The 25,956-nt window shown below is 44.5% G+C and overlaps 1 protein-coding gene across 2 annotated transcripts in view; it reads left to right on the forward strand.

Moving 5' to 3' along the window:
* Positions 1-25,524, forward strand: part of mus101 (mutagen-sensitive 101) — a 52,359-nt gene extending 26,835 nt beyond the window's left edge. For both annotated transcript variants that reach the window (XM_077647319.1, XM_077647320.1), the window contains exons 4-5: positions 8,915-12,535; positions 24,656-25,524. In XM_077647319.1, the coding sequence (XP_077503445.1) occupies positions 8,915-12,535; positions 24,656-25,138 (4,104 nt within the window). In that variant the 3' untranslated portion in view covers positions 25,139-25,524. The remainder of the gene's footprint in view (positions 1-8,914; positions 12,536-24,655) is intronic.
* Positions 25,525-25,956: the final 432 nt, after the last annotated feature.

Genomic DNA, 25,956 nt, shown 5'->3' on the forward strand with positions numbered 1-25,956 from the left:
TACTGAGCCAGAGTACCCGGGTTCGAACCTGACCGCAGCGGCTGCGTTTCGCCTCCATCGAAACGCAATAGGCGCCCGTGTGCTGTGCGAAGTCAGTGCACGTTAAAGATCCCCAGGTGGTCGAAATTATTCCAGAGACCTCCCTTCCTTTCTTCTTTCACTTCCTCCTTTATCCCTTGCCTTACGGGGCGGTTTGGGTGCCCACCAAGATATGCGAGACAGTTACTGTGTCATTTCCTTTCCTGAAAACCAGCCTTAAGTTTTCATTTGTAGACAATGCTGAAATCATATTCTCGAAGGGATCAAGTATATGTAAAAGGGCCAGTCACTTTTCTTATGAAAGGCATAAAGTTGTTTTTGTGCCATTTTGGAGCTTTCTGTTTGAGTCGCAAGTGCTGTGCGCATTGTGAGAGTTATCATTTTACATGAATATACGGGTAGGTTTCTTCCTTCGGTCATCTTCAGAATGCATCTCACGTTATATTCGGAACCAAGGGACTAATATACCATAAGAACCTGTGTATAATACGAGGTTTTTCCTGAAGTTTAGCATGTCAAATTTCCACCTTGCATTATATGCGGATCCAAACAATTTTCGGCAAAAATCCGCAGTTCTGGTTTTGTTATTAGTGAGTGCCGTTACCACCACGCTTCAAGCAAGAGCAGGAACTTTCTAGCAGTGGCATAGGTTGGTAGTTTCAATTTTGACGCCAGGTCATGCGGACCTGACATCACGACGCCCAGCACAATCGCACCTCGCATGATATTGGGATTGCGAAAGCAGTCTTTGCCTACTTTTAAAAGGAAAGTAATCGTAGCTGCTGAAAGCGTAGTTACCACATCAAGTGCTGCTACTTGGTCTGGATGAGGTAGGGAGAGCCTACAGTCATTGCTGCCAGACACGAGCCTCTCTAGCCATGCTGTGCAGTTGGATGGCAGATGCTTGGGCTGGCATTCCCGAGGAGCTCACTGGTTGTAATTTCAGGAAATTCGTGATATCAAACGTGCTCGACGGTACTGAAGACATGTTTCGGTGGAAAGATATCTCTGACAAGGACTTTTCGAAAGACAGTACATTCGATGACGACGATCACTAAAGCATTGACTGTGGACACTTCCGTAGTGTGCGCACCTGCATGCCTGCATGTATGCCCGTGGAACCGGTCTGCGCATGCTCACGGTGCAGAACACGAATAGTTGTGAACACGGCACACGATCTGTATCTGCCAGATATTAGGCGCTACACGTGTCGTATCCTGCGCCGGCGTACGCAAATAATCGGAGGACGTTCAGCTTTCGCGACTTCCGGAACATCTTTGAGCTGTCTGCCTTACTCGCATTATGCACAAATGAAAACTTTTTTTTCCATTTTTGCTATCACGAAATTGCACCTTGTATTATATGCGGGTCCATATTATATGCAGGTTTTAACGGTACACCATTTTATCATTGGCACCGCCATCTTGGAAAGGTGGCATCATCTAGTGTCTAAGCTGGAAACGACTGCCATGTTGGTATCCATGATCGCATTCACGGTGCACACATTAAGCAGGATGCAGGTGGCAAAAATCTTCATTTTGTAATTTTCACATTTATTTTTTGCATACTAAAAATTGCGTACTGATTGAAAAAACATTTAAAGCAGCAGAGAGGCTGTTCAGCAAAGAAATGGCCGGAACATCAGCGGATTATGGCGCTGCAGGCGTTTCCACTGTGTTGTGACAATGACTGACAGGTAAAGACAAATTGAAGAGTTCGGTGAAACCCACATGGTGAAAAATGCCGTGGACGCAGCATTAGTTGCAAAGGCAGTCGAGGGCAACTGTCATGCAGCTTTCTATGATATCTGACTGAGTTTGAGAGACTAGGGTAACCAGCTAGGAATATTGTGGGTAGCTAACGAAGTTAGTCACTTCTTGACATCTGTTTTAAAGGCCTACTGGACCGAAATACACCCCCAGGTAATGTTACCCACTAAACGTTATGTTCCAGTTTCTAGCTGTTAAGGCGCCAACGGCACGCAAAAATCAGCGCCTTCGATGTTTAAGGGGGGAGTCCGAACCCATGTCTGCTGGATATGGCTCATACAAAGCGCTGGTACTGGTAGCATGTGCAGCACCTTGCTCAGTGCATACTAGTTATATATGAAAAAACATATATTAGATCGCATTACACGCATCTTAAATGTGCACTAAAGAGGATTCTGAGCTCGTCTTCTTACCATGGGAACTCGATCTACACGCTCTGAGCATTCTTAGAGGCTTCGAATTATTGCCCTGTGCTGCCAACTTTCCTATTAAATTTAATTAAATGTCCCAGCTCCCGGACTTTCTTGAACACACCTCCGAAAGTAGGAGGAATCAACCAATACGTGGAGTGCCTTTCGCTTTTATTTTGTTCTTTAGGCTTCCGTGAATAACTAGTTTCAGTCGCAGACAGCATAGCCGCAGATTAGGCCCACGGAAATAAAAATTTGCATGGACTCTTTGATTTACGTGTCACTCCGCCGATGGCAGAGTGGCAAGCCGCCACGCGACTGGCTAAAAGGCACTCCACGTGTTGGTTGACTCCTCCTACTTTCGGAGATAAGTTGAAAAAAAAATTGTGGGAGCCAGGGTGTTTAATTTGATTTAATGGGGAAATTGGCCGCACAGTACAATAATTCAAAATTTCTAAGAATGCTTGGAGCATGCAGATAGAGTTCCTGCAGTAAAAAGACGAGCTCTGAATCTCCTTTGGTGCACCTTTAAATGGGATGAAATGTCCCAGAAAAAGTTTTAAACATGTTTTGTTGGCTGTGGTAGACTAGAAAACTCCTCACGCAACCTCAGCGAAGATGGTCGCACCATGATGCTTGTGAGCATTGTTTGCCTGGCAGTATTCGATTACAGCTTGTGCAAAGTTTTGACATTGCTAAGGAATGAGGCATATTCAGATGGAGGCCAAACAAAAAGTGCTTGCATTGCAAGTTGGCATTTTTAAGCGGGCACACTGGCCAACAGCACATGTGCTCTTTGCTGTGTGTGCAATATGGTTCTTGTCTTGATAAAAAAAAAATGACCTACCTCCTTCTTTCCTTTCTAATTTTTCTCCCCCGTGGAAAGGTATTCCTGCCTGTGCATAGGTTTTTGTAGCAGGTGTAATAAACGCGAGGTAAATCAGTAAAAACAGCTGGATGTCAAAAAAGGGAGCACTAGAGAATTAAGTGTCGTGTAAAGCGAAATAACATACCAGAAGCAAAATTTGCATTACAAAATAAATCTACATTTTTCTCTCCAAGGACCATGGCATCAATCCAATGCCGATGGTGGGCTGGTTCATCTTTGTGCGCCTCGGCCGGGCAAGCCACTGTGCATTGCAAAATACATATCGGTTACAAATGAACAAAGACTTATGCGCTGCATTTATTACTGTATTTACCTATAACCACTTAAAGCCTGTGTACTGCAGGAATGGAAAAGTTGCTATAATCTTTTCAACCACACAGCTGGGCAGGAGCACGTGGTTGCTGGACCCCAGTCGACCATACGCCCACCACGCAAATTGCCAGTAGGCAGTGTATGTATATTGACTGAGTAATAATGCAGAACATATAATCAAAATTACGTGTTGTCGTGCTTTGAAAATGTTACCATTCAAATAACTTATGTGTTCATGTCTCTGAGGTCGTGAAAACGCACCGGATTTGACCTCAAGTATGAACGGTGTGAGGCAGTAAGTAAACAATTCGGCATTTTCAGTAACACGTGTGCGGCCTTCCAGGATTTTCAGCCTGGCCTGTGAATCTTCGCAGCAGTAGATACACTCGGTGCACGACAGCATTATTGCGCGTCACGTAGAGCTGCACCTGCAGTAAACGTGTACATGTTTATTCCTTTCCAGACAGAGCAGACCTCTCCTTAGACCTTTGTCTGGTGTAAACAACGTGGCGTCAAAAGGGCGTTGCTCGATGAGCAAGGCCACCCACTTTAGCTTCTTTAGCTAGCTTGTGACCAATGCTCCCCTGTTGTCCTTATTCTCTCTGTTAGAGACGTCTCACAGCCTTTCTTCTCCCAGTTATAACCCTATCGGTAAGTGGCATGCTTTGCCAATCAGACCAGAAATACATACGTGCTCTGATGATGTAGGCCGGGAGAGGTCTATTGACAAAGCCCTGCCCACAAAAAGGGTTAGCGTGAGCAAGAAGTGTCAGTGGCCTACCATTGTTATCTTTTGAAAAAGATAGGGGAATTCACTTTAAAACCTGAATCCATACAGTTGACACCAGCTTTTGAGATTGGGTGTAAACGGCAGTAGCCGAAGGGGTACAATGGTGCTTTCCGCATTCCTCACATTCCTTTCCACAGCCACGCACTGGGTCAACTTGATGCTAGCAGTAATTTTTCTCGGAGACCATCAAGCTTCAAAGTGATAACAGCCAGAAGCATGCCAGAAAAATGGCCTACAAGGGGCGCTCACTCACTTGAGAACGCCTTAAACTAGCGAACCGGTGATGCCGGCGTTTTAATGGTGCATCATTTCCGGTCTGGCTTGTTAATTGTCCAACGCACTACTAGGGGACTGCGTTGTCTGCTACAGAGGTTTTTGATCGCTTCTAACAAGAATACTAGATGCTTCACAGCCCTAATAATAAAAATAAATATTGTTCATAACACACGCACTCTATCGAGTGCAAAATTAGCCGAAGTAAACTTTCGGTCAAGTAGGCCTTTAAGTGTGTTGTTAGTCATGCTTCATTTGTCGAGTAGGCCCAGTGCATATACGCTCAGTGTACTGTCCGAAAGCTATGGCGATAAGTTTGTTTCGCGGATGCCGGTGCATATATGTGACATGCGGAGTTTTGCCCTCGGCCATCACTCTACAAATGGGACATCTTGCAGTTATGAATAAATTGCCAACGCTCAATTAATGCAAATCTAGATCTAGGCTACAAGCAGGGGACACAAGTGTGTTCTTTCAATTGTACTAACGCCAGAAAATGTGGGGCAGTGAAATCTAGCCGAATGCTTTTGTGAACTCAGTGCTGTGGCACAATTGTAAAATGTCGAAAAACACTTCAAAATCTTCCATGCAAAACTTCATTAAGAACACGATGCTTTCACATGGAAAAACAAAATGAGGGTCAGGGCATTTGTGCATAAAGCTTATCTCCTGTTCCTTTTTTTTTGGCTAGTAGTTAGTTCTCACGCTGTGCCTTCTGCAAATTTTGATTTGTATGAAAGTTGCCTTCGTGCACGGTTATTTTCTAGAGCACTTGATGTGGATAAATTCAAGTGTGCGAATTAATGACCCTTTTTGTCACATAGCACATGCACTCACGCATACTATCGGCAGCAAAAATGAATGCAATGCATGTTCTCGGAAAAAAAAAATAAAATATTGTAGCACTGCCTTGCGACCAAGTTGCCTTGTATAATTAAGACCGGTGGAGCATGCATGTCCTTTCGTACCTTCGTGGGTTCTATGCAAATCTGCTTACATGACTGCGCCGGTAAATTTTTTCTGCGCACCTGTATCCCATGAACTTTTGTTGCCATTAGTACCTTCCATTGCCATTAGTACCTTCCACACAATTAAGTTTTCGACCATTTTGTTCACAACCAACAAAGTGTTCATAGCACGCATATGGCGTGTCCAATAGGGTGAAACCCTTTTGATTGATGCTTGTCTCTGCTTGTCGTCTGTGAAGCGGTGCAACTGAAACAGCCTGCGGCCGCACATATGGTGTGGCTGGCAATGCACTTCGCGCTGTTCTGGAGATAATTTTTTTAGGCTTCCGATAGCTGTTGCTACAGCTGACAACACGGCGGTAGCTGATTACCTTGAGTCTTGATTCGTGCAAATTAAGACTCAAGGTCACCCGTGAAAAAATGCTTTGTGACTACTTCATCGCGCAAAGACTGCACAGCACATATGCATGTTACGTGCAATGCCTTGGTGTCCCTGCCGCTGGCACATACCAGAGAGGAGGAGCGCAGCACCTAGTTCAAGGCAAAATGCCTCCTCGCTGTGAAAACTGTGTATAGGGCAGATCTTTTATCTATGTACTATTTTTGCTGCTCTTTACGATGGGTACTGCAACCTTCACCACCAGACTCGCGAGGCGTTAGGAGAAACCCACTTTTGATAACCTTGGAGTAAATAAAGTATGTGGTGGAAAAATGCTATGGAGAGGTGGCTATGCACGTGAAAAGAAGGCGATGTGGGCGGTTGAGAAAGAGAAGGCACCAAAAAAGTTGAGTAGAGTAGGCAAAGGAAAGAAGGGCGAACAGGTGCAGGACTAGGCATAACCAAACGCGAAGCACCAGTGGCACCACAGTGATGGTGACCGCAGCTGTGTGGGAGGCAGCATAAGTCAATGAGTCGCAGGCTTTGCTATGCTGAATAATGTCGCACACATTTCTGAAGTGCTGCCTCTTAAATAATACCAGCGTATCTGTTACTTGCATGTTTTTGCATTTAATTTGCCTTTTCTTTAAGCCCTCGGTTAATGCTAACCTGTATTGTAAGATTACCTTATACTGTATTTACACAATTGTAAGTCGAACCCTTTTTTTGAAATTTAAAATTCCGAAGTGGGGGGGGTCGACTTACAATCGAAACGAAACCTTGAACTGCCAATAAAGCAAGAAAAACAATCTATCAGGGACGCTACTGCGATGTTAGAATTTTTTGTTTGCTCTACGGCTCCAAGCATAGCATTCAGGTATTCCGCGGGCTTTTTGGCCAGGATTGCTTATTTTTTATTTTTACTGCGCACACCCGCTACCCACCACGATGGTTCAGTGCTACTGAACAGGATACCCGGGTTAGAACCCGACCGCGGCGGCAGCGTTTCGATGGAAGCGAAACGCAAAGGCGCCCATGTGCTGTGCGATGTCAGTACAACAGGTTAAAGATCCCCAGGTGGTCGAAATTATTCGGTGAGCCCTTCACTACGTCACCTCGTTCTTCCTTTCTTCTTTCACTCCCTCCTTTATCTCTTCCCTTACAACTGGGTTTCCGCCGATATTTGAGACAAATACTGCGCCACTTCCTTCCCCCAAAACCAATTTCATTTTATTTCACTCGCGGGAAGGGCCGCTGTCCCGCTGTTCCAATTGCGGAGTCTGCGCCAGCGCCCGGGAGTGTTGCTAGCTGATGGAAGAGCCGCTGTTTCAGTTGGTTGCGCAATACGTAACAGCGGCGCTTCTGGGGAATGCCGATGTTTGCTGGAAGAGCCGACGCCCCGACACCGATCACTCTTTGTTTGGTGGTGCTTGGAGTTGGTGCTTTTGACTCAACTGCCGGCCGTGTGCTTCGCCATGAGCTCTCCAGGTTCGAAAAGCATTCGGCGCTCATTCGCTGCAGCGTTCAAGAGGGAGGCCATCATATACGCCGAAGAAACCAACAACTGCGCGGCGGGCCGCAAGTTCGACGTTTCTGAACGGTTGGTGCGGGAGTGGCGGAAGCAGAGAGACAAAATTTTCAATTGCGACTCCAAGTGAAGAGGTTTCCACGGGCCGAAGTCGGGACGCTTTCTGGAGCTGGGAGGTCAAGCTTGCAGCGTATGTCACCGAAATACGTGATCGGGTCCCTTCCAGTGACATGAGAAAGGATCACACAACAAGCCCGGGTCTTTGCTGTGGAAGCTGGAATACTCCGAACAGACTTCAAAGCCAGCGGGGCTTGGGCTTCGAAATTTATCAAGAGGGCTGGCTTCTCTCTTCGTCGGCGTACTAGTGTATGCCAGAAGCTGCCTGCTGCTTACGAGAAGAAAGCTCTCGCCTTCCATAGGCACTACCTCAAGCTCCGCGACTCGCGGCGATACCTGCTCAGCCAAATCGGCAATGCGGACCAGACTCCCGTCTACTTCGACATGACGAGCAACACAAAAGTGAGTGTGAGGGGAGCTCGCGAGGTTAAGCTTCTCACGACAGGAAACGAGAAACTTCGGTTCACCGTTATGCTATCATGCTTGGCAGATGGCACAAAGCTCCGACGGTACAGCGTCTTCAAAAGAAAAACTATGCCCAAGGAAATGTTCCCGAAAGGTGTGATTGTGTGAGTGAACGAAAAAGGCTTTATGACGGATGACTTAGTTATTGATTGGTACCGTCGGGTGTGGCTTTTGTGGCCAGGGGCATCCCTCAAAAATTGCAATCAGAACCTCCTCGTGCTGGACTCATTTCGCGGCCGGCCACCTTACCGCGAAAGTGAAGGCAGAGCTCCGAAAAGAAGATACAGATATGCTGGTGATTCCCGGCGGTCTGACGGGGCAGCTGCAGCTGCTAGACGTTGGCATTAACAAGCCATTCAAGGAATTGCTCTGGCGTGAGTACAACGAGTGGCTGGCAGCAGAAGGGCGGGAACTTACGCCAACGGGGCGCGTGAAGAGAGCCTCCCTGGCGGCTGCGTGCGGGTGGGTGATTTCCGCTTAGGCGGCCGTTCCACGCGATGTCGTGGTGCGGTCATTTAGGAATTGCGGGCTTTCCATGGAGGACGATGTGCTGTGTGATCGCAGCGGCGGCGGCGACGACGGCGACGACAGCAGTACCACTGAAGATGACTCAAGTGAGGATGAATAGCCCATCTATGCAATAATTTTTCGTTTTTGAAGCGCTCTACCGGTGTTTTTTTTTTTTTTTCGGACATGCGATTGGGGGGGGGGTCGACTTACATTCGCGTCAACTTTTTTTTTTTTTTCGGACATGTGATTTGAGGGGGTCAACTTACATTCGAGTCGACTTACAATCGTGTAAATACGGTAATCGTAATATTTTCTTCCTCTCATTATATTCGTGGTTGATTGTATTTATGTGTCTATGGCAGTAATTAATGCTTTTAATGAGCCCATTCTTTTCTGTGTGCCAGAAACTAACTTAGTGCGAATAACTCTAGCCTTTCTTATTGTCTTTTGCTGCTCCATTTTCAGGTGCCGGCCAGCGAGCGCAAGGAACTGCAAGCTCTTGTAGAGTCAAATGGTGGATCTTATTCAGGCCAGCTGCACTGTAAAACAACCACTCATGTGGCTCTATTGGAAGCTGCTGGGGAAAAGTACAACCATGCACGTTTGTGGAAGCTGCATTGCGTCCATATCCGCTGGCTATATGAAAGTGCTCATGCTGGTTATGCCCTTGATGAGTCACTTTATGCACTGGAACCACCTAGTGTCTGCAAGAAGTCAACACCACGGTCTTCTACTTCTCAAGATGTTACTTTGCCGCCGTGGGACTGCAGTGCCATTGCGACTACTGAATCAACTCGCGTGAATGAGACTACTCGCGCTAATGAGGGCACAGTGACATTTGAGGCAAATTTTAAGCACTCGCTTGGTGGTGTTAATGAGAGTGCTGGGACACTGTGCGAGGCCAAGTCAAGAGACCCTGTTGACGATATTGATGTGGACAAATTGTCATCTTGCTGTGGACAGTTCCTTGATGGGTGCTGTGTCCTGCTGTGGGGCTTTGCCCAAGAAAAATTGGAAAAAATGCGAAGGATTGTCAATGTGTGCGGAGGGGTGAGGCTTGATGAGTATAAAGAAGAAGTAACCCATGTGGTTGTAGCTGAAGGTCCTCACCTCACTCCAGAGATTATGAAAATAATCAAGAGGCACGGTGGCACGCCGTATGTAGTTTCTGCTCAGTGGTTTGTGGAAAGTAGTGCTTTAGGCAAGCTTCAAAAGATCAACAAGTACTTGTTGGTAGAACTACATTCTCATGTTGAAGGTGCTGAAATTCCTTCAGATTGTCTGGCCAACAACATGGACACTCAGCAGGAACCTGCAGTGCTAGAGCATGGAAATCCAGGCCCATCTGATTTCACCGACATTATGGAGCAGTACAGGACCTCCAATAATGTTAGCATGAATGCTAGGGACAATAGGTCCACTTCACACAGTGAAAAGAGCATGGGCCCTGCCACTGGTGACAATGTAGAAAAGATGAATGCAACATTGTATTCTTTTGAAGCTAGTGCAAAAAATGGGTCCCTGAGTGAGCGACCGCTGGAACAGTGTGAACCTGCTGATGCGCTCTTCACAGGCATGACTTTCAGATTACATGATTTCAGTGAGCATGATCAGTTAATCTTGAAAGAAGCCATTACTCAAAACGGAGGGAAAATTTGGGAAGATGGTTATGTCTGCAAGGATGAACAGAAGTTTATTGAAATTGTTCGTCTTGTCATAGATTCTACAAAGGACTACAGCTCCTATGAAGGATTGATGATTACCTACTATTGGTTGGAGGCCTGTCTACAGGAAGAGTCATTGCTGAATTTTGATGAGGATGCCCTGTTCCGGCCATTTTTGAAAACTCCTAATGGGGACCCTTTGAGAGGCTGTGTAATTTCCTTCAGCCAGTACAGCACACCTGAACGTGAGTGTCTGGCTTACTTGGCTGTGTCAATGGGGGCCGCTTGCCAGGATTCCCTTGTACGCTCAGTTAGTCGTAAGCAGCAGTCGAAGATTCTGCCAAATACTCATTTGATAGCGCGAGAGCCTGAAGGTAGCAAATATGAGGCTGCTGTGAAATGGGGCTTACCTGTGGTCACCAAAGAATGGCTTGTGGCTAGTGCACGACAAGGCAAAAAAATGAACGAAGACGGGTTCCTACTTAATGATGCTGCTCGGCAACCACTCATTGGAAAGCCAGCGTCTGAAATGACCAGCTGCCAAGAGCAGGCACAGTTTGTGAATGCTCCGAATCAAAATGAACCTTGTACAGACAAGCCTGAAGTGTCATTTATTGATCAGGACATTGTGCCTCTCCAGCCTGATAAAGAATCACACAAGAAGCACTATGAGCAAGCGGAAAATTGCTGCGAGGTACAACCACATAGGGGCAGCACTGGACAAACCTGGGAAGCCCATGGTGCTCGAAGCTCAATCAGTAGCACTCCTTCTGTTTGCAAGAAACCTGAAAGCTTCACACTTAATGAACCAGGTTTCGCTGATGAATGCACAGACAATGCTGTGTACGAAAGGAGTAAAATTGCAGCAGCTGAACCGGCAAAGGCATTTTGCACACCGGGTGGGAGGCGGAAAATCTCTACTGGTGGCGCATCAACACCAGGCAGCTTCCTCAAAAGCCAGCGCATTCGAGAGCTTTTGTCTGAAAGCCACAACAGCATGAATAGTAGTGTGACAAGCCCTGGTGCTAGCAGTGACGATGAAAGCTTCCAGCAAACCATTGGCGGGTCCTACAGGCCAAAGCTTAACATCACGGGACTTGAAGAGGACTTTGCTGCCCAAGAAAACCGAAATGCATCAAGGAAATCACGGCCTTTCTCACTTGGGAAACAAGTTGCTCGAAACCTTGAACTGAATGTGGAGCGGTTTTGTGCCAATGAGGACATTGCTGGACTGCTAGATAGTCCAAGCCCTGGCCTGCAGACAGTTCCATTAGACGGTGCTCGTTCAGGGTCACGCCCACTTGCAGGAGCTGTAGTCTGTGTATCCAAGCGGCTCTCGCATGTCCAGAAGGAGCTGGGAGACATAGTCTGTGAACTTGGTGGTGAATTTATACCTGCATACGCGGAACATTGCACACACTTGGTGCACCAAGGCAAGCCTGGAGAGCCGTTGCCGCGCGATGTGCTGCGAGCAAGGGAACAAGGCAAAAAGCTAGTGAGTTCGGGCTGGGTTTATGCTTGCAAGGGCTCTGGTTCCTGGCTTGATGAAGCAGACTTCCCTAGTGCTCATGATGAACGACTGTCTCTTGTAGGCTATGTCTCAACTGTCCGTGTTCCTAAGCAGCGGTCTCAACAGAGTGCCCTTTCACAGCTTGGCTCACCCAAGCATATCAGGTCTCCTCATGAAGAAAATGGCTCGCCAAAAAAACCACCAAGTACCGTGGTGCAACCACGAAGGCTCACTGAAAGCCAGCAGATGATCAATGACCAGCTAGACGAACTCATGAATGCTGCAAAAGCAGCTGGACAACGGCGGAGTTTGCGCCCACCTCCTGTGCCAGTAATTGCATCACCAATTCATCCAGTGCTCACCGCAACTGACTCCATAAAGCGGTCGGTGATTACAAGCCTTCCCTTGCCTGACTCAGAGTCTCAATTTGTTGGTGTCACCTGGGATGACCCCACACGAAGACTGGAAATGGCTAGGTTGGCTGGAAAATTGGCTGAAGTTGAGCCTCCTTCACAGCCAGCTACAGAACAGTCTCCAGAGGGAGAACATGATGGCTTTGAGGAAGCTGAGCCAGTGATGGACCCTCCTGTGAAGGTGTTTGTGTTGTCTGGCTTTTCAGATGAGCAGAAAATTCGCTATGCATCAATTATATCACAACTAAAAGGAGTGTTGCTCACATCTAAGGCCTACAATCCGGAAATGACTCACTTGGTACTGGTACAAGCCTTGAAGAGCGAGCGCTATCTTGGTGCTCTTGCTGCTGGGAAGTTTATTTTGCATGCAGCTTATTTGGATGAGAGTGCAAAAGCAGGAAAATTCTTGGACGAAGAGGAATTTGAGTGGGGTGGTCCCATGACTGAGAACTGCCTCATGAACCTATCAACAGCATCAACCAAAAGTCACAAAAGCAAGGTAAGCTTGAAGGGCATGCTTTTATTTTTCATTTTGTTTTGCAAGTCTGGCTTGGGGTACTTCTTAATAGATTCTACATCTTTTAGTGAGGCAAAGTCATTAAATGGAACAGTTGGATGGGAGTATTGTTGACTGTGCAGCAATATAAGCTTGGCAGCCATGGGTTTTCGTAAGTGTGTGCAGGCTCATATTTGGTGATGGTGGCCATACTACAATCAGATCAAAGTTTGAAATTGCTGTATTCTGAGAATTCAGTGCATGCTAAGGTATCTATGTAATCAAAATTCACTGGAGCGCAATAAACCAGAGTGAGATGTGAAAATGCATCTAAAAATTGCAGAGAGGCATTTCTTGTCACCTGTTCCTAACTGCCGCTTCTGCAGTGCTAATTATATATATGTATATATATTATATCGATGGGTTCAGATAAGGATGGTGGTCTGGGTCTCTTGACCATTTTTTGTTTTCGATGAAATTTTTGTATGTGATGGCCCGATGATGCGATGCAACGCAATGGTACTTAGTTTTGCAAGAAACGCTCAGGTTTTCTTGGAAAAAAAATCTTATATCACCAGTGGTAGAAAATGTAATTTTTGCAAGTTTGGATCCCCCCCCCCCCCCCCAAAAAAAAATTGTGGACCCTGAATAGGTTTTTCCTTGTTCTTATTCTTTCTTTATTCACTACTGCAAACCTTGCACAAATCCAAGAAGGGTGGGTTAAATGGCAACAAAACAATAATAACAAAGTTAATAAACATCAAAGTGTGGCAAAAGGCAATAAAGAATCATTCCAGTCGGTTACAGTGCGAGGAAAAAATGAAAACTATATGTAATTAATGCAAAATTATTTGTTGGGAGCGGGGCTGGGCACAGTTCTTTAAAAAAATTACCTTCGATACTTATACCCGATACCCTCAAAAGTAGTATTTCCAATACCGATACAAGATACTGTACCAAAATTGTTTTTCGATACAGATACTCGATGCTGTGCCGTCGATACTTTGATACAACACTGAAATTGCCAATATTAATGAAGCTGGTAAAATGATTTGCTGAGTTAAAAAATTTCTCCGTGGTTTCTGGACTTTTGGTGTGTATGATGCAGCGAACTGTATTTGAAAGGGTTGAAACAAATCTCTTTGCACCGATTTCTTTGAGCTCCACTGTCGGTCGGTGCAGCTAGTTTCTTTAGAACTTATAGCATTGAAATGAAGCCTTAGTTACTTTGAAATGATCACCTCTATAAGCAGCCTATCAAAATTTTTTTTAAGCTAACGTTCTGCATGCGAACATGTATGTGAGCACTTGACTACATATAAATAAACTTGATACTTTTTGTTTGTTACTACAGTATTTAACGGGTTGCCTCTGTTTGCGTTGTGCCAGAAGGTGCAAGCTCCATACGCTTGGGAAAATCGATTGGTTTTTTTCCCCATCACTGTGTTAGACGTTTGAAGCTGAACATTCTGTGTTAAAAGCTAGAAGGAAAACAAAAAAATATAAGGGCTGAAGTTTTTATTAGCCCAACAAATCTCTTGAATCTCCGTTATTTAGGTGTTACTTTTAGTTAATGGTATTAAGTAACAGTGTTTGCTCAAACTGCCAGTCTCAAAGAGCCCTGCGATGCGGCCATGCTGTAAGCGAAACACAAAAAAAAAAAATGCCTCTCTTCAGAAGCCGACGTGGTGTTATATTTTCTCTTTTATCAAGGAATAACGGGGAAGCATTAGCCACGTCAACTCAAGGATCTTGGCAGTATAGTTAAATTCATTTTTCACGAACGCCTCTTGGGGGCAACTTGGGAGTTGAATCAGTCTGTTAAATGGCTGAGGCTTCTTTATTGCTATTAAAATAACTTTTAAGGAAGCCCATCGAATTACTCCACACCAGTACATAAGACGTATTCCAGCTGGATTTATGCATGAAGGAAGGCAGACCTGTGAGTAGAAAATATAGTTTTGTATTTTCGCTTTGTCCAATACCAAACAGTTGGGTCTGCAAATACAGTCAAAGCATGCTGTTAGCAAAAAAAAAAAAAGTTTTTCACATGCGTTTTTACGTCAGAAAACTGGATGCGAAGATTCACCATTATTTCCGATGAAATGTCTGGGGAGCTGGAACATGCGAGCCTGGCTCTGTCAAAATCGAGGCGCAGCATGCTTCAACACGTGTCTATCTGTATGCCAAGGCAACTTTTGCCAATAACAGGACTGCCACTTACTGTAAGAGCAATTATTAGTTTCATGAGCTCCAACACAAGGAATATCAAATAACAAAGCCGGTGCTTCCGGCCACAGGGTACAGCAAAAGTGCGTGCAGTGGCAATGGTCGGCTAATGAACTAACTCTGCACACCTTAATCTAAATTAGAAATGAGGGCATAGAAACAGCCAGTAGCTTTGTAGATATATTTAGTGCTACATCATTCATCACACCTTCACCCATCATTGATGCCCTGGGGCAATAAATTTCGCTTAAAAAAAAAAATGTAAGGATGTTGAATACAATTTAGGCGATGCTTAGATGGCCTACACCACTCTTTCGGAGTGGAATCAGTTCTGTACTAATATATGGCCTTGTGCTGAGCCGCTACTGGGGATAGTAACATGAGTAATTCTCCTTTACATGGTAATACAGTTTGTGGAAAAGGAGCCATGTACCTGAAAAAGCTTTTTATTTGGAGACATTCAAGCTGCGTCGACAACATTGAAATGGAAACGATTACTTCAGTGCAGGATATGTTTTGTTGATGGACTTTTGGCATGTAGGACCACCATAATCCTAAAAGGCTATATACGCAAGAGATTAAGGCGTTATTTGGCTGATGCGCACTGCCAATGTCCTGTGTAATGAAAGCCAATGAAATAATGACCTGAACCTGCTCCGGCTTGTTTCTCAGCCTAAAAAACCGGCCAGTTAAAAGGGCCTTTTCACATCAAGGTACTGATATTTCAATTCAAAAAAGTTCTCTGTCTTAAAATGCGTAATTTTATAATTCTTATGAGGTCTCTGCTGTCACAAAAAATTCATTAAAAGGCAGTAAATATATATATAATAACTGAACAATACTCATAATAGCTAAAAAAATGGCATTAGAACATTCAACTTAGGAAGGACTGCCTCTTTGTTTTTGCTGGCATTGGCAAGACCTGGAGACATAACACGAAATGGAGGACTTAACGCTTGTGGACTTGAGGACTTGATTGAACGTGATTAAAACTGGGCTGACAAGCAAAACAATGCTTACGAAATATTTCTGGAGATCATGCCAATATTGTAACGAAAATTCAACAACATGGACTCAGTTCTAAGTCGAATTAGTGACTGTTACTCTTTTTAACAGTCAATATTCAGCAATGGTAACTTAACGAAATATGGTCTGCATTAAGTCTTTAATTTTATAGCTTAAAACAACATAATGCAACACTTTTTTATTGATGTAGAATTACAAGGTACTACAGTTCGTTCAGATAAATTTTGAAGAAAATTGGGGAAGTTTTTTTTTATCTCTGTCAAAGTTAGCCTTTTTTCTAATTTTTCTAGCCACGTGATTTGAATGCCTAATTAAAAGTCATCTGACCGGTCTAGAAGTACAAATTTTGTCCGGCGATAAGAGGAACTACAGGTTAATACTGAGAAAAGTTTCAGCCTTAAGTTCTTACTCCCTCTTGCTTTATCAGTGTCCTAAAAACGCTTTATTGAAATGCATTATTTTTCAACAATATTTGCAATTTTTCTTCTGCAAAATTAAAGGAGGCAAAAAATGTTTTTGCACTTCTTCCAAAAAAAAGTTTGCCTACAATTACTGAAAAATTATTCAGGTTCCACAGTATATTATTTTTCTTTTTGAGGGGATCCAAACTAGCGATTTTTAGAAAGCGCAGAAGTGACGTCTTCCACTCCTTGTAATATACGATTTTTTTTGCAAAAAAAACCACTTCTTGCAAAACTAAGTATTGTAGTTACTCACTTCTAACGTGCCCTGGATTGTAATGCGCACCGGTTTTTCAAGGTCAGGAAAAAAGAAGTGCAGTGACTTCGATTGTAATGCGCAGCAGATTTTCATGCTTCGATAAAGAAATAGGAACCCGAGAGCTCCCATTTGTCACTTGCCTTCATTCACAAGTTCACCTTATTTTAAAGCGTTCGCTTTTCTTAGCTTGTTCCTTCACGCCCTCGTCAGCTTCCACAGTGCAGACCTTGGCAGTGAACCAAGATGTTGCGCTCCGGTAACATCATGGTGCATTTGGAGGTGGCATGCTCAGCGAATTTGGCAGAGCGCCAAGACGCTTGTGCGCCCTGGATGGGAGCGTGCGCACTCTGTGCAGGGCAGCCCGGCTGTGCCAGTGTGTGCTTAGAAACCCTCCGTGTACAACATCTCCCTTTTTTTAAAATCCTGCGTCGTCCTAGTGAACTTGGTGCGTCTTTGCGACAGATGCTTCCATGTTGGCTCAAGGCCAGGTCAGTGCCTTGCTGACGGGACACTTCAGATGCTCACGAGGAGGCCTCTCGGTATCCGAGACTGCGGCAGGTGACATCGATAATTTGATATGCAAGAAGTAACAAGCCACCATTTTTGTGATGCTGATGACAATAGGATGTTGCTGGTTCCTGGTGTAGTTTCATTTTCGTAACGTTTCTAATGCGCCCGTCATTTTTAGGCGATTTTTTCCGGAATAAAGGCATGCATCAGAATCGAGTAAATGCTGTACTATTCCTTTGTGTGCCTGTCATTTGCCTGTCAGAGATAAGAATTTCATTGAAAACAAAAAATGATCATGGGACTTCGATTACCATTCTTATCTGAACACACCCATATATATGTCGCTGCACTTTCTATTCATTCATAGATTTGTCACATTTGCTAATGGCATAGATGGCCTGGGAGATTTTCCTGCTTAGAGAAAAGGCCATAGGATATTGCATCCTTCATAGCATTTGTAAAAACATAACTCCAAGAGCACAGAAAGTTCCCTCAAAAACTTTGCCACGCATCGAATTTGCTGGCACTCCAGTTGTTGTTTTTTCTTATTTTTATTTATCGCTATTGTTATTTTCCTTAACCTGTTGGGATGACGTCCCCATTTTTTCCCAACAAGACACCTTTAACCCCTTGACAATTGCCGGGGTAAAACTCTGTGCAACCATGCTTCTGCTGTGCAGGCTGTGCTTTTCTCTAACTAAGCATCTTTCACTGCTTTCCCTCTCTGCTGCCCCATTTTACTTCGTATTTTTGTTTGTTTCTTTCTTCTTCACTACTTTGATTTAAATATTAGTTTTTGTACATATTTTGCATATAGCACCCTTCTACTAACGTCTACCAAACATGAATCCGTGTCTGATATAACCTGTGGGATCATGACGGCCTTGAGTGTTTATATAGTTGCCAAGCTCTTTCTTGATATTGCCACTCATTACACTTCATTGATGCCTCATTTTGACCCGTTGCGATGGTTCACTGGTTAGGGCACTCAGCTAGTAAGCTGGAGAACTCGTGTTCAGTCCGGGCTGCAGCAGCCGCATTTCACTAGAGGCAAAATCTGCAAAAGGCGCGTTTGCTGGGCAATGTTAGCGCATGTTAGAGAACCCCAGGCGGTCTAAATTAATTCGGAGCCCTCCTCTATGATATACTTCGTAGCCTGTGTGTTACTTTAGGACGTTGCAGTCCATGATTTTAGTTTTTTTTTTTTTTTTGATGCCTCATTTCTTAATATTTTAATGCGCCCTTTCCGCATCCGCTGCCCAGTATTTGATACGGGCTGCACGCCCATACCCGATGGTCACCCTTTGGGAGAAGTCTGCCTGCTGGGCAGGCATTGTCAGGTGTGCTGAGAACCCTGGCCAACTATTGTTTTTTGTGTCAACTCTTCATTTTCCTTTTTGTTGTGCGGTCTGGCATAGGGCTTCGTGCCCTTGCCCTAAAGTGCATTTGGAGGGCGGAGAACATACCCTCCTCACTCACCTTGTGTCTTTATACTGACCAACTCGCATTTGTACACCTGCCCTAATGCACTGCAGCGGCAGCCTAGTGGTCTGAGCATCCGCCTCGCGTGCGGGAGGTGCGGGGTTCGATCCCCAATGCCGCCAGGTACCCGCCGGTGATACAATCTGTACAAGCTTTCCCCTGGTCTGGTGCTCGGCTTATTTAGGGTGAAATGCTTGGGAAATGGGTCTTTGACCCCACCTTGAGTATAAAAAAAAATACCTTGTGCCATGGTGCTCTTTGGCCACAGATGCCTTTGTGCCATAAAAATTCACCAACACCACCGCTGCCCCGATGAAGAGAATTCTGTTCTAGTAACAGTCTAAGAAATAAACCTTAAACCGAACAGTCGGAGTTGTTGTAATGTTCTTGCTTTCTTCAGAAAACTGGCCCGCTGAGCACCAAACACGCGCAGATATATCTGACATGATGCTTCTTCAGTCTTTTTATGAGAAAATTGGTACTGCAAGTGGCCAAAGTTCTGGACAGCCTGCATGAGCATCAGAGCATCTATCCAGTTGTTATTGTCCTCTTTGGCGCTGGCTGCTGGCACTTCCAGTGCCGACTGTCTTTATTACAACTACCCCTGGGCAGAAAGATGCCATCCTGGTGACTTACGGGTAAAGACTTTGATCATAGTAGGCTTTCAGCTTGTTAGTGGGGACAGTTTTGTGGCCTTGGCGATGGTGATCAGGAGGCAGCACAAAGGCGTTCAGTGGAAGGCAAAAAATAAACTTGATTTAAAAGCAACGTTAAAACACCTTTCCTAAAGGGCTGCTTAGTCCAAAAGCCCTCTGGCCTTCCTCTTCAGCCGGACACATTCGATCAGCTTAAGCTGTTTGCCAGCTCGTGTGGCTAGAGGGGAAGTTTCTGAGGAGGTTGAGGTGGGGCGGTGAACTAATGGGACACAGATTGGGTTTGGGCATTTTCAGGTGTAATGGTAGAGTGAGGGTGCTCATTGAGGTAGCTGACTGCGGATGTTTATTTAAAAACGTAGTTCAGGCCCTCGTGCTTGCTTAAATGTTTGTGGAGGACAGGCCGAGACGGGAGGACAGAACCCACACCCTTATTAAGGATTCTGGAAGATGGGGCAGAAGTGTAGAAGCTCCATGGCGGCTTTTCTGGCACTGCTGGTCATGAGACATGAAGGAACATGCAAGTTGGCAGCAGTTTTAAGCATATGTAGTTCCTTGGGAAATAGTCGTAAATCTGTGAAAAACCGTGAAAAACAAATACAGCTTACAAAGACCAACTAGTAGTCTGGTCCCAAAAAAATGGGTTTTGACTCTCCCTAAAAAAATCCATAGTGGTCTTTATTAAAGCAAGGCATACAGCCAGATCCCACTCTGTCTGGACTGGAGAACACAATTTGTAAAAAATCAACATATTTTCTAGTGTAATATTCGACTGAAAACTCACTTTTCTATTAGACATTTCCATTAGACTTTTCTAGTGACATTCTGCTGCTGTTCACAGTCGCAACCGAACCGACATCCGCTTCTGGCATTGCAACCAATCAGGTGTGACCACTGTGGCAGATTATGATGCTTTTTATTATTACACAAACCCAGAATACGGCCCAGGAGTGAGTTTATGTACACTCTTCAGAAAGTGTTTCACGGCTCTTTAATGCACTTTAAAAAAATGCAAATGCCACAGACATACATCTTAACTAGAATATTTTGCAGTGAAGGAGAAATATAAGGTTTATACAGAATTCTATACAGATGGTTTGAAAAGACAAATTTTAATATGAAGTGCAGTAGTAGAAGATACATTCAAGAGGATAATTAGACTGCCAGTGTGCATGAATTTTTAATGCTGAATGTTATGCTGCCTATTTCGATAAAAAATTATATTGTGTTAGGTTTTATGGCACATAGGCAACTAAGGCCATCATGCGCCAAATGCAAGGTTTAAAGAAAAAAAAATAAATGAGAACCTCAGTGATGTGATTGCTATGCCAAACTGTGCCAGATGGCAAAGGCTGCTACATTGCTGTTACATTACGACAAATTACGAGTAACCTGCGCCAAGCCTGCTCCAAAACCATATTTCCTTATGAGCAAAATTCACAGGTGCTGCATGTTATCCTTCCTCTGAGTTAGGCAGCACTAGTAGAAAACGCAATTTCTCTAAGAAACCTTCAATCGGTCCTTATAGTGTATACCAGGTGTCCCAGCTAATTGTAACCAAGCTTTTAAAAAACACCATGTCCTAGCCTCGTTAAACTAACTGAAGGTTGTTCAAAGTCGCGTGACCTAGTCTGCAGTATTTTTTCGTTTGTCAAAGTTAATTAGGTATGCCTAATTAGCTAAATTTTAAATTATTGCCTTCAGGAGAAAGTTTCAATACAGAAGGCGTAGATCGCTTTTAAAAACAGTTCATCGAAACGTTTGCACCAAGGGATCATTTTCGTAAAGTAGTTTTTTTTACTGGCATTAAACCATTCCTTCCACGATAAAAAAGCTCCCATGTTACAACGGTGCCACTCAATGACTCTAGACACGTCTCCGAGGACAGAACCTGCTTTCCCCGATGAGCCTTTGTATGCATACTGGGGCAAGGATGTGAACCAGCAGCTGGTCACGTGATAGCTTTCTTTTAAGGCCAACAAGTAAAGCTACGTACATTGTACCTTGATGGGAACAGCACTCGCTGACAGTGGTTTTTCGAGACAACTTTTCTATTGACTAGTCCAGGCAACTCTGAAAAACCCTCAGTTGATTTCACTGGGCTAGTCTTTATTTAAAAGCTTGTTTATATTTAGCTGGGACACTTGTATATGCGAGCGGGCAATCTTACTGGCCCCAGCCAAGTTGTCGCCCGCGTAATGAAAACAGAGAAGCGAAATAGGTGTGCAGCATCTTCGTCATCCCATCCCACGGTGTGGAGGGCACACCGGAAATGCGCATGGCACAAACATTCGTGAGCGGCGCCAGTGTTGACTTCCATGCCCTTGCTTGGCTGAAATGTGGAAATGGCTGTTCTCAGTGGGCGTTGAGGTAGATAGTCTAAGATAATTTTTTTTCACTCACGTCGAACTGGCTCTCCGCTGTGTGGCTCCTATTCTCCAACACATATTCAACATCATGCAACTTCAGTTTTGCTTTGTAGCTTCTTTGCCTTGCAGGCAGAGGCATGTTGAGCAAGAAGAATGCACGGCACGCTCGAAGCCATGTGGATGTGACGCTCAAATCGAAACTTTCGAGAATATGACAGGACAGGATGTGGCGGCAGGACTTGGTGCGCACATCTTTGCGGGCTGCCGCTAATTCCCGCGAGGGGAAAGGCACTTGAACTTCCTTGGTTGTCCAGTCCGCGGGACGACAGCACGCCTCTCAGTTTGGTGACGCACGAACACGTGATGCGCGGGCCGCGGGCGAACAGTTCGTCGTGTGAATCGGGCATTACCAATTTTCATAAAATTTTCAGGGATGCTTTAACTTCTTGTCTGGAGACTATATTCTAAATTTTATTGCCATAGCTAAAACAGATAAAAACTTAATGCTGTGATATAGAGCAATTAGGTGTGTCAGCTTAGGAAAACTATCGTTTCAAAAGTAATGAAGGTATGTTAGTTGCTTATGATTAGACACCTAGATTGTTTTAGGGCAGGATAAGACCAGTCGCCTGTTTTTTGTCATTTTTGTAAAAATCTCATCACTTTAAAAATGAAGTTATTTTTTTTTGTTATTGCATGTCAGAGAGCTGATAATTTTTTGTTATAATTGGGGATCTAAAAAGTAACTCATTTTGTTTGTGACAAAATTTCAGTCTAGAAACCACCTTGAAAGCAGCTTGTGGTGGAGTAGTTTCGAAATGATAGTTTTCTTAAGTTTTGTTTTCCCAAAAAGTGCAAAAATTAAGTTCAATATTTCAGAACATGCTACTTAATTTTATGGCCAAAAATAATTAAAGTGCCCTGCTGCACATAGGTTTGGCCCTCCTCTTCATTTCCTTCGAGTTTTCTCTTTTTTTCATCTTCAGAGGCGTCTACGCTCGTGACATGCTTTCCATTGTTGCTTAGTTAGTTGGAAAGATAAATAACCAGGTCTATTCTAGTGAGGGGCTCTGAGTGGACGAAAAAAGAGTTAGAAGGTATTGTGCTGTGTTTCCACCAATCCAAGCTTCTCTTTCAGTTTCCCAGCTAATCCAAAGTTGCCATGGCCAAAAATAATGCCTTTTCTAGTTTTTCTTTAGGTGTGGTGCACTCGCAATAGAAGGTCTCCTATGACTAGAAAGCACGAAAAACCAACTTTCTAACATGGACATTCACTCTGTATTTGGTTTCTTGCCCCGCTCTACTGCAGCATCTTGAAAAATGCGTTCATAGATGCTTTCAACTGCAAACGCACACCGCCATGTCATGAAAAGAATTAAATTTTTTTTTGTTTCTGCAGCACAGATAACAACCAAACTTGGTAGAAGTTTATTTATTAAGTCAGAAATTGCAAACAACATGAATTTAGAAACATTTTTTTGGTGGAAATTGTGATTTTTACCCCGCATCCCCCTTTAAATACACATATACCTTATGTATAGCTTTATACTCTGAAACAGGACAAACCCATGCGCAAAGCATGCAAAGAGGAGCTTACAGTAAACTACGTTATTTTTACATGCGTGAAACATGAGAAACTAGGACAAAAAGCATTCGGCACCGTCTTACATCCAACAGTTTTTCTTTCACCCTAGCTTACTTTTAGAAGAAAATGCAGTTGTGGACCTTTTGTGCATCTTAAGTGCCTAGAAAAAAAAAAGTTTTAAATAAATTGTAGCGTTTTAAACTTTCGACCCTTTATCACAACGTACAACGACCCTTTAACAACGGATAGCCTTATTATCTATCTGGGTGCCACAAAACCCAACACTCCAGTTAAATCCTTTTAAAGCACCGGAGCGGTGGCCTAGTCGTTTGAGCATCCGCCTTACATGCGGGAAGCGCGGGGTTCGATCCCCAGTGCCGCCAGGTACCGACTGGTGATACAATGGGTACAAGCCTTCCCCTGGACTGCTGCTCGGCTTATCTGGGGCGAAATGCTTGGAAAATGGGTCTGTGACCCCACCTTGAGTAGTCGAAAATACCTTGTCCCATGGCGCTCTTTGGCCATAGATGCCCTTGCGCCATAAAAATCCATCATCATCCCTTTGCCGCTATGAGCAGAGAGAAGGGTATAACACAAGTATGTACATTTGCTGAAGTGATTGCATATTCCAAAAAAGGAAAAAATATGTAGGAAGGAAGAGGGAAAGAAAAAGAAAGGAAACCAAATAATATATTACATTTTTTTTTTTGTAAAGGAGGAAGAAATTTTTCCCGGAGGAAATGGAAAGGTGAAGCAAACAGAATAAAGGCAGCGATATGTTTTTGCGAGAAGTGGATAGGAGGCGCACTGAGCATGGTCAGCAGATAGAGAGGGCCCCCCCTCCCCAGGAGGGGGGGAATCTTCTTATGGGCCAAGTGAGGTAAGAGAGTGTGGGGGCGAGGAATGGGGAATGAGAGACAGTTGTCAACCTTGTACTCATCTCTATCAAGTAACAATCCTTAAACTGTATGTGTCAACAACACTACTTTCGAACTCTGTAGGAAGAAGTAGCAGGTATGTGCTGTTGTGTGGCACATAATGCCGCCCAGTGCTAGGTATGCATGCCAGGAGCCTCACGGAGATTGAGGGGTCATTGAAAAGAGAAAATAATAGAGGTAGGAGAAAGGGGTAAGGGTCACTATTACATGGGATCTTAGGGTTAACCAGGACACTGAAAGGAAACAACCCATACGAAGATTTATACTGCACTACTAGAATCACTTGCAAGGAAATATATGTGTAGCATACGTGCCTTGTTTGGATTGTTTCTTGAGAGCCATTCCATGCTGTTATGTGTGGACATTCAACGTGTACGTTGCCCCTCTGTTGTCCCACTTGTTGTGACAAGGACAGTCTGACTTCATCAGCTGAGGTTACTAGTTGTCAGCAAGTTAGTCTGTAAATAAACTGAATAAACCATGCTCTGGATGCAGGGTGTCGCCATTCTGTCTAGTGACCCACATTGCAATGGGCTCTCATTGCTGTAAGTGGGCTGAGAAGTATTTTGATTGCACCCGTGAAGCACCATGTATGTATGCGTGCCATGCAGGGACAGCCGGCTTTTGCTCCACGTCGGTGGCGGCAGCACATTGCCCAAAGTGCCGGCTGCAAGGGTGCCTTCTCGGAGTGGCGTGTGGTCATCTACGCAAGTGCATCCAAGGAAGCAGCCTATGTAAATGTTCTCACTGCTGGTGGGGCCACTATTGTTCCTCCAACAACAGTGTGCCCTGGTCTCAGCCGCGGGGAAGTGACCCACGCCCTATTCGATGCTGGAATGGTCAAGGGAGTGCAGCTGGGCCTGCTAGTCAGTGCAGGGGCACTGTGCCTCAAGGCTGAGTACATGGCTGCCTTCCTGGTTGACGATCCTGCTCCTCCACCAGAGAGGTTCTACATCCCTGAAGTGGTCAAGCTTCTGGACTGCTCAATTAGCACTGATGTGAATGCAGACACATCGTCTGCGAGCAAGAGGTCAGCGGCCAGCACCTCAAGCCGTGGCAGTCTTGCCCTTGGAGCCAAACGGAGGAAGCAGTGACGGGCCACAAGTTCTGACCCTTGCTATGTGTACCATTCCGCAGTTACTGTACTGGTCGTTTAGCATTGCAGAACAGATCAGGCCAGCTAATATTTGCACTGGCTAGGGCTGCCAGCATCAATCTTTTATTGCACAAGTTTTGCGTGCAACTATTTTGACTCCTGTTCTGGATGTTGCAAGATGTTTTTGGGTCTTTGAAAAAAAAAAAACTTGCCTAAGCTGCTGGAACCACTCAAACTATTACCTGAAGGTTTTTTTCTTAACTTGAAAAGATAATGCGACATCCAGGCACAGTTAGATGAAAATTGTATTTATTTGTTTTATTTTTATGCCAGATGTCATGGTATATATGTTTGTTTAAATAAATATTCATCAACATTTGGGAATGAGTGCACTTCTCACAACTTGCACCGTGAAGTTTGTTGAGCAGTGGACACAGTTCAGATAGACTGCCTTTTTTCTTTGCATGGTGCTCTGTCCAATCTTGTGTCTCTGTCCGCTTGCACATCAACATGCGTGTTCTACTGACAGTCACTGCAGAAGTGTTGAGGTTAGGAGCGCACGACTTGTGAAACTCATCTCGGCAGCAGATATTCGAAAGACTGTTTTGAGTTTCGAATTAATTGAGTTTTTTTATTTTATTGGAGAAGACCACTGCTTTGGCTTTCAGCCGCTGATGCCAAGATTATGGGATTGAATTTCTGCCGCAGCGGCTGCATTTCGATGGAGGCGAAATGCTAAAACTCTTATCTGCTGTGTGTCAGTGCAAGTTCAAGAACTTCAGCTGGTCGAAGTTTATTTGGAGCTCTTCTAATTCG

Source organism: Amblyomma americanum, chromosome 1, assembly GCF_052857255.1.
Source record: "Amblyomma americanum isolate KBUSLIRL-KWMA chromosome 1, ASM5285725v1, whole genome shotgun sequence".
NCBI classification, from domain to species: domain Eukaryota; kingdom Metazoa; phylum Arthropoda; class Arachnida; order Ixodida; family Ixodidae; genus Amblyomma; species Amblyomma americanum.